Source organism: Myodes glareolus, chromosome 27 (assembly GCF_982192425.1).
Source record: "Myodes glareolus chromosome 27, mMyoGla1.1, whole genome shotgun sequence".
NCBI classification, from domain to species: Eukaryota; Metazoa; Chordata; class Mammalia; order Rodentia; family Cricetidae; genus Myodes; species Myodes glareolus.
This window is the reverse complement of record NC_142052.1, coordinates 23,238,731-23,255,469: the sequence shown is the minus strand read 5'-3', so window position 1 is coordinate 23,255,469 and position 16,739 is coordinate 23,238,731. Positions and strand designations below refer to the sequence as shown.

The following is a 16,739-nucleotide window of genomic DNA, read 5'->3' as shown; positions in this document are numbered from 1 at the left end:
CTTTAATGGTGGTATGTACAGACAAAATAGCATTCCTTTGTAAAAAATCTATAGGAAAGTTTTCTAAAACTTGAAAAAGAATATAACTATGTCTTTCTGAAACTAAATATAATTTTCCTTATATTAAAACAAACCAAGTTGATCTGACAACTGAATTTGTATAAGTAGAACACATTTTGCTTCTTTCAAGCTGGATTTGGTAATAGATGTGCTGATGTACAAACGTTAAATTGCTATATTGGACGTCAGTTTTTTAATAAATCCTGTATCTAGTAGGTCACCAGAAAAGGTTAGAAAGACATTTTTTTTTAAAGTTTAGAGAGAAATTTCCAGGAGAAACTAGAACGAATAAGCATTACCTACATTCTCTCACCCAGAATTATGTTCTTTTCAAAGGAAGAATGTACGTGGAAACTTTTTCCTCTCACCCCATAACCTCAGCAATTTGAACAACAACCTGAATCATATTAAAATTTAAGTGGAGATAAATTCAAGGGATGTGATGCATTTCAAGATTGATTTGTGGATTTTAAAAGAAAATAATACAGAGTTATTTGATTTGAGAGACTTATTGAAGCAAAGTCACAAATCTACTTTTGCTTTGCCTAAGACTCTGTTCATGATGACAACTGTGACGTTCACTGTGACGTCCGTGTCAGTCAGCTTCTCCTCAGTTCCTGACACACACAGAGGCCATGGTGTTGACTTCATATATGAAACACAACAGATTCGGTTAATTCCATGTTACAGTATGGAAGGTGAATTGCAGTGAACCCTGGGGACTATCCCTGGGCCGGGGATAGCTCTTGGTCTAAGGCTAAATAAAAGAAGGCATCTCAACACAAGAACTCTTATGTAACTGGTTTCTATGACAAGTCCCAAATGCCTTTTTTATGATCTTCTAGGTACCAAAGAGGTCGTTGTAAATGTGGATGATGATGGAGTCATTTCCTTGAACTTTGAATGTGACCAGATGACACCCAAGTCAGAATTTGTCTGGTCCAAAGATTACGTACCTACTGATGACTCTCCACGGTTAGAAGTCGAAAGCAAAGGCAATAAGTAAGGAATATCTCTATCTAATATCTCATTTAGTTCCACCATAAGAACATGAAATAAGCTCCTTGCCCCCTACTTAACTTCCTGGGAATAAGAAGATGAAGTCATAACTATTTTATGTCTGGCATTATAAAAATACATAACCAGTATAAGCCTTAAAATACTCCTCTAATGCGGTTCTTGGAGTAGACCACATTTGGCTAAAGAAAAAGACAATCAATTATCAACTTTTCTCCTAGTTTATTCACTTAACGTTTAAATGTTTAGTTGACCTTAGATGACACCATGACTGGTAATGGAGCTCGCCAAAGTGAAAAAACACAGCAGTCTAGAATATTGATCTGTTCGTTAATTCATACGCTGTGTTTCAGACAGGTGCTGGGTGTCATGGACACAATAGAAAGCAAAGCAGAAGCCTGAAGGCACAGGCTTTACACAGGGGGATAATCCAGTGTAGTGTCAGTTCTTAAGAGAAGTACAGGAATAGCATAGAAACAGCCAGAGTCACCTGCAAAGGAGAAACACTTAGACTCCCCAGCCAGCTAATCAGGAAAATGTCTTTGGAGGATGTGTATATACAATATATATATACAACACAGCCTGGAGACAGGGCCCCATCATCCATACCTGTGCCCCATCATCCTACAAGAGGTCAAAAAGTCTCCCTAGTGGAAATGACACTCAACCCAGGATACCAAGAGTTACCAAACTTTAGGTTACTGGGAGTGAGGAGGTGGGACAAGTGTCCCACACAAAGGGAGTATCATGTCCAGGAGATCAACGATAGGGTGAGTTGACAGTCACACAGACCTTTCGGGCTCATTTCTAAGAAAAATATTTTGTTTTGAAGGACAAAAATGACCTTCAAAGACCTTGGGACAGATGACTTGGGCATCTATTCTTGTGATGTGACAGACACTGATGGAATAGCATCAAGCTACTTGATAGATGAAGAAGGTAAGTTTAAAATCCATGCACTCCTAGGTCTAATGTTGCTTTAGTTTTCCTGTTATCATATAGTGACACTTGTTTTAGTAGGTAAAGTTTTGTCTTCTGTTTCCCCCTACAGAAATAAAACGTCTGCTTGCCCTCAGTCAGGAGCACAAGTTCCCAAGTAAGTATCCTAGATGCGGTCACAGATTCTAGCAGTTTTACCAGCGTCACCTTATGACAGAACAAATGACAGCTCCAATGAGATTAGGAGGAGTTTAAAGCCCTACCTGATGGCTCAGTCCTGTGACCTTAGTCACTCTGTAGGTGGAGACAAGAGGAAGGCAAGTTCAAAGCCTGTCTGGGCTACTAAGTTCAAGGCCCGAATAGACAACAACATGAACCCTGTCTTTACCTAAGAGCTTTAAAAAAACAAGCTGGAGATAGAGACAGGGAAGTCGTGAGTTCATGGTCTGGTCTGAGCTACATGGTAGACCTGTCAGAGGGAGGAAAGTGGGGGCGAGGAGGCATGGAAGGAGGGAGGGAGGGAAGAGAAAGAGAGATAGGGATTGGCTTGGGATATACATCATGTGCCGGTGTCCACAGAAGAACTTTCTAGAAATGATACTTTTCCTTGCCATTTTTCTCCAGAAATGCCAAGATACTGACATAGAAAAAACTATTTCATGGGGCTGTGGTTGGTAGAGTACTTTTGTAGCACTCACAAATGTCTGGATTTAAACCAGATGTGCTGGTATATACCTGTTATCCCAGGTAGAAGCAGGAATATCAGAAGTCCCAGGTCATCGTAGGCTATATAACAAAATAGGAAGATAGAGGCCAGCCTGGGCTATGTAGGACCCTGTCTGTAAAGAAAGCAAACAGAAGAGAGAGAGAGAGAGAGAGTAGAAAGGGAGGAAAGGAAAAAGAAAAAATAGAAATACACTTCCTGCTTCATTCTACAGAGCAGTGTGAAGATCCATAGGTGTAGTATGGATAATTATGTTCTTCAATCTTGGATCACATTTGTATCTCCTAACAATACTCATTTATATGTTTTAGGCAAATCTGCAATGCTGGCTTGTAATAGAATATTCAAATGTCTAAATAAAGGCAATCTAATGACAACATTTTATACTCTTGGAAAATAGGGTAAAGAAGAAGAGCCCTTCTGAACTATTTAAAAGCCCTAAATAAGGCACCTTCCTTATAAAAGATTAAACTCCACCGTGGACACCTAAGAGAAGAGAAAGAAAATAACACCCAAAAGGCTCACTGGTCTGAAATGATCTCTTAGCCAGTGGCCAAAGTAGAGACACCTCTAGAGAAAAACAATCTAGCATTTGAGAAAGCAAACTAAAAAGTGGTAGATACGCTCCCTCTTTTCAGCGAAGAGCCTAAAAGATTCCTGGATGCTTATAGCATATTTACAGCGTATTTATCATCCTTCGCGTGCCCTCTTTTGAACTAAGAGTCATAAGATTCCTTGATTCTTACAGCATATTTACTTGTTTTACATATTTACAGCATATTTATTACCTTCCACCCTCCCTCTTTTGAACTAGGATTTCCCATGCTTGCACATGTTTACTTCTTCGCAACTGTGGACTTTCAGGAGATTCCAGCACATGGCATTCATTTCCTCTGTGTGTTTATTAGCCGTAGAACTGGCAATATTACTGTAGATGATGATTGAAAAGTTAGTTTTGAAAACTGTACAGAAGGTGACAGCCTCCCTGGACATTCCTTGTCTTATGACCCTGAGCAAATCGATTCCATTTCTCTGGACTTTGGTTTTGTTTTCTAGGACTGGCTATTGTGACAGTTCTTAGGACCTAGTAAGAAGCTGTTTCTAAGGTACATGTTTACATCCTCGACTCAAGCTGGTAGAAACAGAGAGAAGCACTAATCTAGTCAGCAAATACTGTTCACGTATCCAGGCAACAGCTTCCCCAACAACATTTACACTTAGGCTAAAAGATGGTGGGGAGAGAAGTCAAGACAGGGCGTCACTGCTGAGCTCACACTACCTGGGCCTCCCGTGGTCTGATGATCATATAGGCTTGGAGATAGTGTAATTAAGGAAGTCGTAGCTGACTCATGTTGTTGTCATCTCCACTGAGAAGCTGTATCTTGCATAAGCCCAAGGATTATAATTGTGGCTTCTTGGAGAGAGGGTGACAGCAAACTCGAGCTTCCTGTTAGAGACCAGCTGTGACAATGTGGTTGGCACAAAGGACAAGCCCAGGGGCGTGTTTTGAACTCTGAGCATGAGCATCAAATCCCCAAGCCAGTGACGTTTTCCTTAGACCTTTGAAACCACATTTTAAATGGGACAGTTCCAGTATTTTCTTTCCCCAACCACAGTGATGACGTCACTATAGGAACATTTTAAGAGATCTTCCACAAGGGTCAAAGCAGCATATCTAATTTTTGAATTCATACCCAATTTTTCCTGGTCAAGGACATTAAGTCCTTTTGTTGATTTTTTTTAAATATTTATTTATTTATTTATTTATTATGTATACAATATTCTGTCTGTGTGTATGCCTGCAGGCCAGAAGAGGGCACCAGGCCCCATTACGGATGGTTGTGAGCCACCATGTGGTTGCTGGGAATTGAACTCAGGACCTTTCGAAGAGCAGGCAATGCTCTTAACCTCTGAGCCATCTCTCCAGCCCCCTTTTGTTGATATTTATAAGGTTTTAAAAGTCTCATTTCTCATAGAATGTAAATTTTAGATATTCTGTTCCTTTATCCTTTAATGTAGTAAATTCTCCTCTGTAAAGCCATTTTAAAAATATTTTCAAAGCCGTTAAGCATGTGCCTTCACTCTACCAATAATAAGTTTTCTAAACTGCCAGAAAGGGTGATTTGGATTTAAGAAAAGGAAGAGGTAAATGAGAAGTATAGATGTAAAAACTGAAAATAATATGGCCTGCTGTGCCAGTGATGATATTGAATTGCAGTGTGCTGAGTCAGAGGGTAGAGTATGTGGTATCGTTAACATCCTGCCTCACAGTTCTTCATCTGCAGACATTTGCTCTTGTCCCAGCTACACAAATAATGTATTGTGCACACACACACATAAGCCTATAGCCATAAATATAGATACACTGCTATGTGCTTCCTAGTTGTCAACACATTATACTTTGTAATTATAGGATATTCTTGAAGCAACTGGAGGGAAAAACAGATACCAAAATACTAATAGCCAACATTTATACAGCATTCATTATGTGCCAGGCTCTTCCTAGGGCATTTATACGGAATATGTCATTTGGACATACACTGACCCGGAAAGGCTCCGTACTGTGGTGGTTTAATTCTAGAGGTTAAGAACATGAGGCCGGGGACTAATAGCTAGACCAGTTGCATACAGCTGGTGAAGCCCAAGGGCTGACTCCAGTGCTGTTCCCATAACCTTGACAAAGTCTGCCTCCATGTAGGCACATGCCATGTTTGCCCTGTGCCCTCAGGTGGTCTGTTCATGCTGGTCTGTTTTCTTCTAGACAGCCATTCTTGTGATTCAGGTCAGACAGAGAACATCAAAGGCTCCCCAGGAATCCAGCCCCTTCCTTTGCACTGCCACTCCAAGTCAAACCACTCACGTATTAGGACCTCCGTGATGGAATCTCAGACTTTTCTAAAAGATGCTTCCTGTCCTCTAGCCCTGTGTGTAGTAAGGGTTAGCCTCTGGTCTTGGGAACTGTCCTTTATCTGCTCCACTCAGACATCTATTACACTGGAAACCACAGTGTCCATCAGAGATATGGATCTGGGACAAAGAAGAGCTCAGAATAGCAGGATGATCACGGGCTTAGCCCTGTGGCCTGGATGTCCTGACTCTTACTTAGCTTTCAGCTTTCTCGTCAGTAAACTCGGTGGGGGAACAGAGAACTTGCCTTCCAATTACTGATCATTATCCATGGTATGCTAGTGTTTCCCGTTGTACTGTAGTTAATTGTCTGACTGTCAAGTGAGGCACGCCATATCCATGTTGACAGGCTTAAGGAGGGGAGCAACTGTTCAAGGGCATGTTTCAGCCCCAGAGTCCGTCTTCTCTCTCCAAGTGCATCTCCTCGGTACAGAATGTCCAAGCAGAGCAAATCTGTAAAGATTCTATGGAGTGAACAGGAAAATGCAGAGAAAGGCATCTCTGCAGCTTGACTGCCACACAGCTAGTTCCTAGCAGACTTGAGGCTAGATGCTGGCCATCCTGGGCCATCTGAGAACTCTGATCATTTTCTCTTGTGAACACCCTTGAATGACCTTGACTAAAGCTGCAGTGGAGAGTCACAGATGTTAGCCTGTTCCCCTATACATCACTTCACCTTCCCTGTTTTTACAATTGGGACAGTTATGATCCAAAAGGGGTGACATCCCAAGGATAGCAGCCAAGGCCTCTGTAAGATGCTCGCTGTCTCTGTGTCTTGAAGAAAGCAGGGGTCTGTATTGCTATTAGTATTGACCCTTTTCCCTTGTTAGAATGTCTATATCAGTATTGTTGTTTGCCAGTGTGATCACTTACTATGTCTATTTTTATTTTTCCTAGCTGTCCCAACTAAGTCAGAGTTGGCAGTTGAAATTTTGGAGAAAGGTCAGGTTCGGTTTTGGATGCAGGCTGAGAAGCTGTCTGGCAACGCCAAAGTCAACTACATATTTAACGAGAAGGAAATTTTTGAAGGGCCGGTAGGCTTCCCCCTCCCTATTTTTTCCAATTAAAAATATTTATTTTAAATATTTTAATTTTATTCAATTTTTAAAAATAATTTCATCCATTGTACTATATATACATCATTTCCATCCCTCCAACCCCTTCTCCAACTCCTCCCATGCTCTCCTACTCCCTTTTAAGTTCATGACCTCTTAATACAACCTGCTGAGTCCATTTAGTGTGGTTTGTATATGTATGTGTTTAGGGTTGACTACCTGGGACTAGATAACCTACCAGGGGGCTCATCCTAGAAAAGACTGTTTCTCCCTCTCTTGGCAGCCATTACTTGTCCATAGCTCTCATTTATGGATGAGGCCTTATGAGATTTTCTCCATCTACATTGGCATATCAACTGTGAAGGTCTTTTTTGGGTGGCCATATTTTTGAAATTTCAAAATATTCATAATCAATTCCTGTCTAATTCATATACCCCCATAATATTCCCTTTTCCGGAAATAAAATTTTTAAGCAATTTTCTTAAAATTTTAAAATTATGATTCTTTGGAGTTCATTTTATTTTATCAGGGTATTGTCTTCAAAGCCAAATGTCTTCCTTTTTGATTTCTCTCTCTTTATCTTTTCATGTTGAAGAAATACAAGATGCACATTGACCGGAACACTGGCATTATTGAAATGTTCATGGAGAAGCTGCAGGATGAGGACGAGGGAACATACACATTCCAGATTCAAGATGGAAAAGCAACCGGCCATTCTACTCTTGTTCTGATTGGAGATGGTAAGAGTTCTGAGGGACAGTCAGTGAACACTTGGCTACTTATTTCGATGCAAATACCTCATGGCTTAAAAGAGATCCTGTGACTGGCATCTGGGACTGTTTGGTGAATCCTGAGTCAAATTACAAAATCTAGTCAATACTTCCCATAGTATCCCATTACAAAATCTAGTCAATACTTCCCACAGTATCCCATTACAAAATCTAGTCAATACTTCCCATAGTATCCCATTACAAAATCTAGTCAATACTTCCCACAGTATCCCATTACAAAATCTAGTCAATACTTCCCAGAGTATCCCATTACAAAATCTAGTCAATACTTCCCACAGTATCCCATTGCCTTTAAATGAACATTACTTAAAAAAAACCACCAAAATTGTTCCTGATTTTCAGACATGACTGAACTTAAATAGTTTCACGTGCAAACAAGTACATATTACTAAACTCTCCAGCCTAGAAAGCTGCAGTATGACAGAGCCATATATATACACACACATATATATGCATATATACATATACATATATATACATATGTGTGTATATATATCAGCAACAAACCGTGACACTATTTTTTAACTATATATGATAACTCCAAGTTATTAAACTCTGGAAAGAAAGATGTAAAAGTACTGAATGTGTGCCAATCTGTCAGTCATCTATTGTAACTAGACTGTAGAGGTCAGCTGTAATAAATGTCTGCGAAAGCCATCATGGCTTAAAAAGCGGCACTTCCACAAGCTGCAGAAAGACTGATAGATGTCTGTATTTGTAACATCCAGTATGGTTTCATCAGTTTATGACCCTGGAAAAGTTGTTTAGTTTTGGGGCTTGGGAGATGGCCTCGTCAGCAAAGACTAAGATCTGAGTTCGCATTCCCGGGACCCACATATGGAGTCTAAATACAGCAGCTCACACTAAGCTTAGTGCTGGGGAAGCAGGGACAGGAGGATCCCTGGGTTTGCTGCCCAGCCAGTCCAGCCAGTGTAGTTAGAAATCCTATCTTTTAAAAAAAGTTGTTTTTATTATTATTTTCAAGTATGTGTGCATGTGTTTCTGTGTAGGTATATGGAGAAATGTGTTGGAGCTGGGGTTACAGGTGGCTGTCATCTATCTCTCCAACCCCAAAACCCTGTCTTAGAAAATAAGGTGGAAAGCTGGGTGTGGCAGTGCATGGCTTTAATTCCAAGCACTTGGGTAGCAGAGGCAAGCAGAGCTCTGTAAATTCAAGGCCAACCTGCTCTTAAGTTCCAGGACAGTCAAGGCTACATAGTAAGACCTGTCTTGGCAGCTCTGTGTGTGTGTGTGTGTGTGTGTGTGTGTGTGTGTGTGTGTGTAAGGTAGAGAACAGTTAATAAAGATACCCGATGTCTACTTCTGGCCTACACACACACACACACACACACACACACATACACACACACACACACTCACACTCACTCACAGACTCACATATACACAAAGTTTTAGTTTTCAAAGGCTGTCTCTGTCTATAAAAATCAGAACAAGTAGGGCCATCACAATCTCTGAGTACCATATTTTCTGAAAAAATAGGCCACTTAGCATAATGGTTGTTGTGTGTATTCGTGCTGCTCAATTCAATTTCACACTTCCTTGTTTTTCAATTTCTAGTTTATAAGAAGCTCCAGAATGAAGCCGAATTCCAGCGACAAGAATGGATCAGGAAACAAGGTAAAAATAGATTTTTTTTTGTATAAAATATTCCAAGGTTCTTTCTATAGCAAAGTTAAATGAACAGCACTGGTTATGTTAATGCTTGGTAAGATAATAATTTAAAATAGTTGTTATTAAATATGTAGACATTAAAATATTTTAAAACTAAATTCACAATTTTAAGAAAATCTTATTTCAAACATAAATTGCCTCAAGATTTAAGATGAGCTTTGGTCTTGCATTTGCAGCTAATTAAAAGATTGCTTATGTCATTAAAATTTCCCAGGCCCTCATTTTGCTGAGTATTTGAGCTGGGAAGTGACTGGTGAATGTAACGTGCTACTGAAATGCAAGGTAATGGGGAGCACGGGGACCATGGGAGAGGGTTGGAGAGGAGGGGAGAAGCAGGGAGGGGAGCAGAGAAAATGTATAGCTCAACAAAATCAATAAAAAAATTTAAAAGAAATGCAAGGTAAAAGATGGATGCATGTTTAATACTCTTCTCAGGAGGAATAAAGATGAGACTGTATGTGGAACTGGGACCCATTTTTCCTCTTCCGCTATTTAATCCAGAGTGATGAACAACAGGCATTGTGCTGTTGACTGTTCTGAGTAAACCAGCAGGAAACTGTGATAAGGAAGGTGTCACCCCAAGCTACAGATAGCATGATCTCTCCAACCACAGCTTTAGTGTCCCTTCTCCAAAGTGATTGGCATCATAAGTGCTTGGTGTTTAGGGCTAATTTTGTTTTATTTGGGATTTTGGAATATTTTTTATTTTGTTTGTATAATGAAATGTCTGAGAGAACTCAAATCCAAATATAACATTCATTTATGTTTCACATATATTTAGACATAAGCTGAAGGCATTCTGTGCATGATTTTGAATAATTTTGCACATGAAGCAGGGCTTTGTGATGGTGAATGTTCTACTTGTTGTTCCATGCTCTACTGCCTGGTTTTGTGTCAACTTGACACAAGCTGGAGTCATCAGAGAGGAAGGAGCCTCAGCTGAGGAAATGTCTCCATGAGATCCAGCTGTAAGGCATTTTCTCAGTGAGTGATCAATGGGGTGGGCCCAGCCTATGGTAGGTGGTGCCTTCCCTGGGCTGCTGGTCCTGGTTTTTATAAGAAAGCAGGTTCAGCAAGCCATGGGAAGCAAACCAGTAAACAGCACTCTTCCATGGCCTCTGCATCAGCTCCTGCCTCCAGGATCCTGCCCTGCTTCAGTTCTGTCCTGACTGCCTTCAGTGAAGAACAGCAATGGAGAAGTATAAGCCAGACAAATGCTTTCCTCCCCAATCTGCTTTTTGGTCATGGTGTTTTGTTCCAGCAATAGAAGCGCTAACTAAGACACACGGCGGTGTTCACTAAGACACACGGCGGTGTTCACTAACTAAGACACACGGTGATGTTCACTAACTAAGACACACGGTGATGTTCACTAACTAAGACACACGGCGATGTTCAGCAAGCTGCAGATGGTGGAGCCGTGGGCTTGGCCTTTAGGTTAGGGATGGCCACCTTCTGTCAATCGCAGAATGTCACACACTGCTTTGGTTTTAGGCTAAATCTGTGTTCTAAGTGGTAGATTATTCCTGGCCCACTCCAACTCCTGTCTTGTTTGGTGGGCTTCTCTAAATCATGAGACTTGCACAGAAGCATAGCTGAGTGTGCCCAGCTGTGTCTCCCTGTCTCACCTCTGTGCTCCCTTCAGGGACTAGAGTTGGAAATTGTCAGTAGTCTTAGCCTCTGGGAAGATCAGTGAGGAGGGGATTCAACACACCATTCTAAGCTGTTTTACACTTAGCATTTCATCTTTAGATGAGAAAATCGTTGAGAGTTTAAAGGGTTTGGGATGTAGCTCAGGGGCAGAGCACTTGTCTAGCATGTGCAAGGCCCTGAATTTAGTCCCTAACTCTGAATTAAGACTCTGGGGAGCTGAGCATCATGGTGCCATCATATCTACTCGGAGGAGGAGTACTCAGGAGTCCTTTAAACCTAGGACCTAGAGGACAGCAAGACCATCCAACTCAGAAAAGAAGTTTTTCCCAATTAAAATGAAATTTTAGTGAAGGAATTGTTAGGTGAAGTAGAGTGGGGTCATGATGACTCAAGACAGGAACCATGGATCTGGTGTAGTCATAAAACTGGAGTCAAAGTACCCAGTCCCTGCTAGGCCTGATAAAGTCAAAGAAGCAGGAATTTAGCAGAACTATGCAAGAAAAATCAGTTCTAGATTTCTGCTTCTTGGGAAATGATAAACTTCTTGAAAACCTCATTCTCAGCAGCTGCTGGAACCTACAGCCTCCCTGTCACCGTCCTTCGTGCACCCCGCCTGCTGCTCTCACTCAGCATCTCATCTGCGTGGTGTCTCCATCACCCACCCCTGCCCTGAAGCCGCATGTCCGGTCCTTCTCCTTTTGTGCTACCTGTGGCTTTCTAGGAGGTGGGCTCTGGAGTCCTCTTCTACTGACTTCTCATCAGCAGAACCAGATCCTTCCCCAGGTTCTGACCAGCAAAGTAGTAATGGCGGTTCACACATCACCTATTGTGCTGCTGCTCCAAGGCCCAAAATGGCCTTCTACTCATCCCAAGGCCCTGTTCAATCCTAACCCTAAGCCTAAGTCTGATTTGAACAAACCTTCTGTCATAGCTCTTTGTTCCATCACTGGGGCAACTTATGCAAATTTAGCAATTTACTATTCTACTTTATACTTCGTGGAGTATGTGAGCAAAGCGTTTAGACTCATGAGACTCACCTGAGCCCCAGGTGGTTTACTCCAAAGGATTGAGAAACAGCCCTAGCTTGCCCACAAAACACTACTGGGCACTATTCCACTCCAGGAGTCCACACACACAAATATTCCTTTGCTACCCAAGATGACAGCCCAGGAGACAAAGTTCACCTAGAGCCGGAGCTGGAGGCACTCTGGCTTCAAGAAACCACAGAGAGATGGGGCTGCAGAGATGGCTCAATGGATAAGAGCATTGGCTGAGGTCAGTATGATGCCCATGCCTTCAATCCTAGCACTTGAGGACAGAGTAGATCTGTATAAGTTCAAGACCAGCTAAGGCTACATAGTGAGACCCTGCTCAAAACACTAAAAGAAGCAGTGGCTGCTCCTGTAGAGGACCTGGCTTCAGTTCCCAACACACACGTGGCAGCTCATAACTGTCTGTGACTCAGTTCTAGGGGATCCAACATCCTCTTCTGGGTTCTGTGAGTACCAGATGCACATGTGATACTCATATAGCCATGCAGACAACACATACACTAAATCTAAATACTTTTTTCATGATTGGTATGGTCACAATTAATAAATGGGACCTCCTGAAATTGAGAAGCTTCTGTAAAGCAAAGGACATGGTCAACAAGACAAAATGGCAACCTACAGATTGGGAAAAGATCTTCACCAACACCACATCACATCGGACAGAGGGCTGATCTCCAAAATATACAAAGGACTCAAGAAACTTGACATCAAAAGAATAAATAATCCAATAAAAAAAATGGGGTACAGACCAAAACAAAGAACTCTGAATAGATGACACCCAAATGGCTGAAAGACACTTTAGGAAATGCTCAACATCCTTAACCATCAGAGAAAAGGAAATCAAAACAACTCAGATTCTATCTTACACCTGCCAGAATGACAAATATCAAAAACACTGATGACAGCTTATGCTGGAGAGGTTGTGGGGTAAGGGGAACACTCCTCCATTGCTGGGAGTGCAAACTTGAACAACTGCTTTGGAAATTAGTATGATGATTTCTCAGAAAATTAGGAAACACTCTACCTCAAAACCCAGAAATACCACTTTTGGGCATATACCCAAAGGATGCTCAATCATACCACAAGGACATGTGCTCAACTGTGTTCATAGCAGCATTGTTTGTAATCACCAGAACCAGCTAAGGCTACAAAATGAGACTCTGTTCAGAACCTGGAAACAACCTAAATGCCCCTCAGCCGAAGAATGGATAAAGAAAATGTGGCACATTTACATAATGGAGTACTACTCAGCGGTTAAAAAAATGACATCTTGAAATTTACGTGCAAATGGATGGATCTATAAAAAAAAACATATTGGCTGAGGTAACCCAGACCCAGTAAGATAAATATAATATGTACTCACTCATAAGTGGCTTTTAGACACAAAGCAAAGAAAAATTAGCCTACATTCCACAGCCCCAGAGAACATAGACAACAGAGAGGTTCCTAAGAGAGACATATGTGGATCTACCTAGGAAGGAGAAAAAGACAATATCTCCTGTAAATTGAGGATGTGGAGGTCACTGGAGAGGGTAGAAGGGGAGGGGAGAAGTAGGGAGGGGTGCACAGAAAAATGTCTAGAACAATGTTTTTATTATTGTTAATAAAAACAATAAAAAACATTGGTATGCTCAGCAGATCCAGAGCATTTCTAATTTTTTCCAGTCCAGATGCAGATTTTCAAGTTGGTTATCTTTTTCAGTGTTACATAGTAACAATAGATTTCTGTGATTTAAAAACCAGTTAATAACCTTTTGTGTACTGACTTCACTATTGTCTAAACAGTTCTGCTTCTTATGTTCACTTACTAGATAAACTTTTTCAGGGTGTGTGTGTGTGTGTGTGTGTGTGTGTGTGTGTGTGTGTGTGTGTGTGTGTGTTTTGCAGGGCCTGGTACTCTACCTCTGAGTTACATCTACAACGTAGCTGAAATTCTTTCAGTGTAGGAAAACATGAATACTTTTGTATATAATTACTTTTTGGTTGCTGTGATAAAGCACCATGACCAAGCCATCTTATAAAAGAAAATGTTTAATTGAGCTTATGGTTCCTGAGGGTTAGAGTCTATGATCACAGAGCAATGGATGGTGACAGGGACAGCTGGGAGCATGCATGTCAAACAAACTGAGAGCAAACAGCAGAGAGAGCACACTGGGAATATAAAGTGGTGTATTATTTGTGTTTTAATAAATAAAGCTTGCCTGAAGATCAGAGGGCAAAGCAGCCATACAGGCCAGGGAATGGTGGCATGCACCTTTAATCCCAGGACTTGGGAGACAGAGGCAGACGGAACTCTGTGAGTTCTAGGCCACGCTGGGCTACACAAGATTGAATCTGTCTAAAAGACAGACAGAGCATACACAAGAGTGATCCCAGCCTTGGGGTCACATGCCTTTAATCCCAACACTAGGGAGGTGGAGACAGGAGTGATAGGGCTGGGTGGAGAGAGGAATATGAAGGGGAAGAGACAGGAACTCAGTGGAGTGTGGAGTCTGAGAATTCATGGAGAGACAGGATCTCATCCTTTTGGTCTGAAGATTTGGTAGAGATAAAAGGTCTCTCTAGTGGCTGGTTGCTTTGCTTTTCTGATCTTCAGGTTGAACCCCAATATCTGTCTCTGGCTTTTATTATTTGTGCTACAGGAATGGAAGGGAGTCTTTTTAAATCTCAATGCCCATCCCCAGTGACATACCTCCACCAATAAGGCCACACCTCCTAATCCTTCCCAAACAGTTCTACCAATTGGATACAAAGGATTCAAATATATGAGCCCATGGAGACCATCCTTACTTAAACCACCACAAGTAAACTTTTCTCCATGTTTGTCTTGCAGTCATATATCCTCTTACTAGCTCTCCCGTGTGATCTTTGGGGGGGGGTTGTTTTTCTGATTTTCATGAAGTCTTTACGCTTTCATATAATTTGAATTTTCAAGAAATACATGAATATATTCTTCTTTGTGAAAAATAATTCAAGTGTTGCAGAAAAAGTTCAGAATTTCTCTAAGAATATGCAATGGTTTTGTCCATCTGAGATTTATATTATGATGTATGGATTAGGATCTAATGCATCTTTTTAAAATTGCTAAGTAATTAAGTTAATAAACCTTACTTCTTTTTTACATATTTATAATCTTCCTTTATCCATTTTATAAATTTTCAGCTATATATTGGAGCTTATTCATCCTGTTTTCTACTGGAAGACTATTTTATTGCTGTAGGAATTGTCTTTATTTAGTTTGGGGATTTCTATTTTTATTTAAGCATTTATGTTAATATATGGCATCCTTTCTTTTCATGTCTGCCTAAGAACTCTGGACTGGAAGCAGGGTCTCACATGCTAGCCAGGCTGCTTTCAAACCCCTGGGCTCATGCAATCCTCTGGTATCACTGGGACTGTTACACTTACCACCATGCCACGCTGGTCCAATGACTTTGTTTTAATGTTGGAGAGTACTTCACTTCTTTGATATCCCTTGATTTAATGGGTACATGGTACTTCTCCTTGGCATCAATTTTAAGCTGCTTTTGAAGCCATGTAGTATTGCACAAGCTGGCCTGATCACTGATCTCCCTACTGCTTTGAGAGTGAGCCTGTCAATGGGACAGTTTCCATTCTGTTCCAAACCAGTGCAGCGTTACTGCATTTGTTATGGAAATATGACGTTAAGACAACTTTTACTGCTGGAAACAGAGATCCTCTTTATAGGTTTAGTCTCTGGTGTTCACCCTATTGTAACCCTTTCTCTACTACAATAGCTTGGGACTGTTTTCTTTACAAATCTGTGTCTTCTGACTCTAGTTCAGTGTTTTTTTTTCTAATTTAATACCCAAAGGCATTAAAAACTGCTTACCAGCATAGAAATAACATTTATTTCCTTATTTCAAGGAGGGCAATTATGATTCTTCCTACAGGTGGCTAATATTAAAAAAGAGACTCACATTGTGTGGTACAAAGATGAACGGGAGATATCGGTGGATGAGAAGCATGACTTTAAGGACGGCATTTGCACCCTGCTCATCACAGAGGTGGGTGGCTACAGACGTGAGAGCTGCGTCAGCAGAAACTAGATTCATCAGCTGTTCCATGCCCGAAGGACTCAGCACAGCTTTCATCTAACTGCTAAAGGAACGTACTTACAATCCCAGTGGTGGAGATACGGAGACAGATGGATCCCGGGGGGTTTGTGGCCAGCTAGTCTAGCTGAGTTGGAGAGCTCCGGGTGCAGGGTCGGAGCTGGAGATGCAGCTCAGCGGTTAAGAGCGCTGGTTGCTCTTCTGGAGGACCTGGATTTGATTTCCAGTTCATAGTCTTATGTAACCCCAGCCCCAGGGGATCCAGTGCCCTCTTATATTAACTTTCTTGTAATCCTTTCTCAACTAAAATAGTTTGGGACTGATTTCTTTAGAGATCTGGGCCACTGTCTCCAGTCACAACATGCATATGGTGTAGAGACATATGTACGGTCAGAACACTCATACACATAAAATAGAAATAAACTGTTAGAAACAAATAAACATGGCAGATGGCTTCTGAAGAGCAATACTCAAGATTGGTCTGTGGCCTCTACACACATGCATATTGTATACACATACATGCATCCCAACATGTTGACATAGGTTTCTGTTCCCCCAGGTCTCGCAATTGTTCAGTCCCAAAGAAATACACAAAGGTCTACATTAGTCATAAACAGATTGGTCTATTAGCTCAGGCTTCTTATTAATTCTTACTTCTTAACCCATAATTCTTTCCTGTGTTAGCCACGTGAGTTGGTACCGTTCATCAGCAAGGCATTCTCATGTGTGTCCTCTATGTCTGAGTGATGACTACAGACTGCCTTTCCTCTTCC

The 16,739-nt window shown here is 41.2% G+C and overlaps 1 protein-coding gene across 2 annotated transcripts in view; it reads left to right on the top strand.

Annotated features, from left to right (window-relative positions):
- Myom1 (myomesin 1) overlaps positions 1-16,739 on the top strand; it is a 120,239-nt gene that overhangs the window by 89,521 nt on the left and 13,979 nt on the right. For both annotated transcript variants that reach the window (XM_048435904.3, XM_048435911.3), the window contains 8 exons: positions 906-1,062; positions 1,910-2,016; positions 2,129-2,173; positions 6,545-6,681; positions 7,298-7,442; positions 9,072-9,131; positions 9,400-9,467; positions 15,805-15,918. In XM_048435904.3, the coding sequence (XP_048291861.2) occupies positions 906-1,062; positions 1,910-2,016; positions 2,129-2,173; positions 6,545-6,681; positions 7,298-7,442; positions 9,072-9,131; positions 9,400-9,467; positions 15,805-15,918 (833 nt within the window). The remainder of the gene's footprint in view (positions 1-905; positions 1,063-1,909; positions 2,017-2,128; positions 2,174-6,544; positions 6,682-7,297; positions 7,443-9,071; positions 9,132-9,399; positions 9,468-15,804; positions 15,919-16,739) is intronic.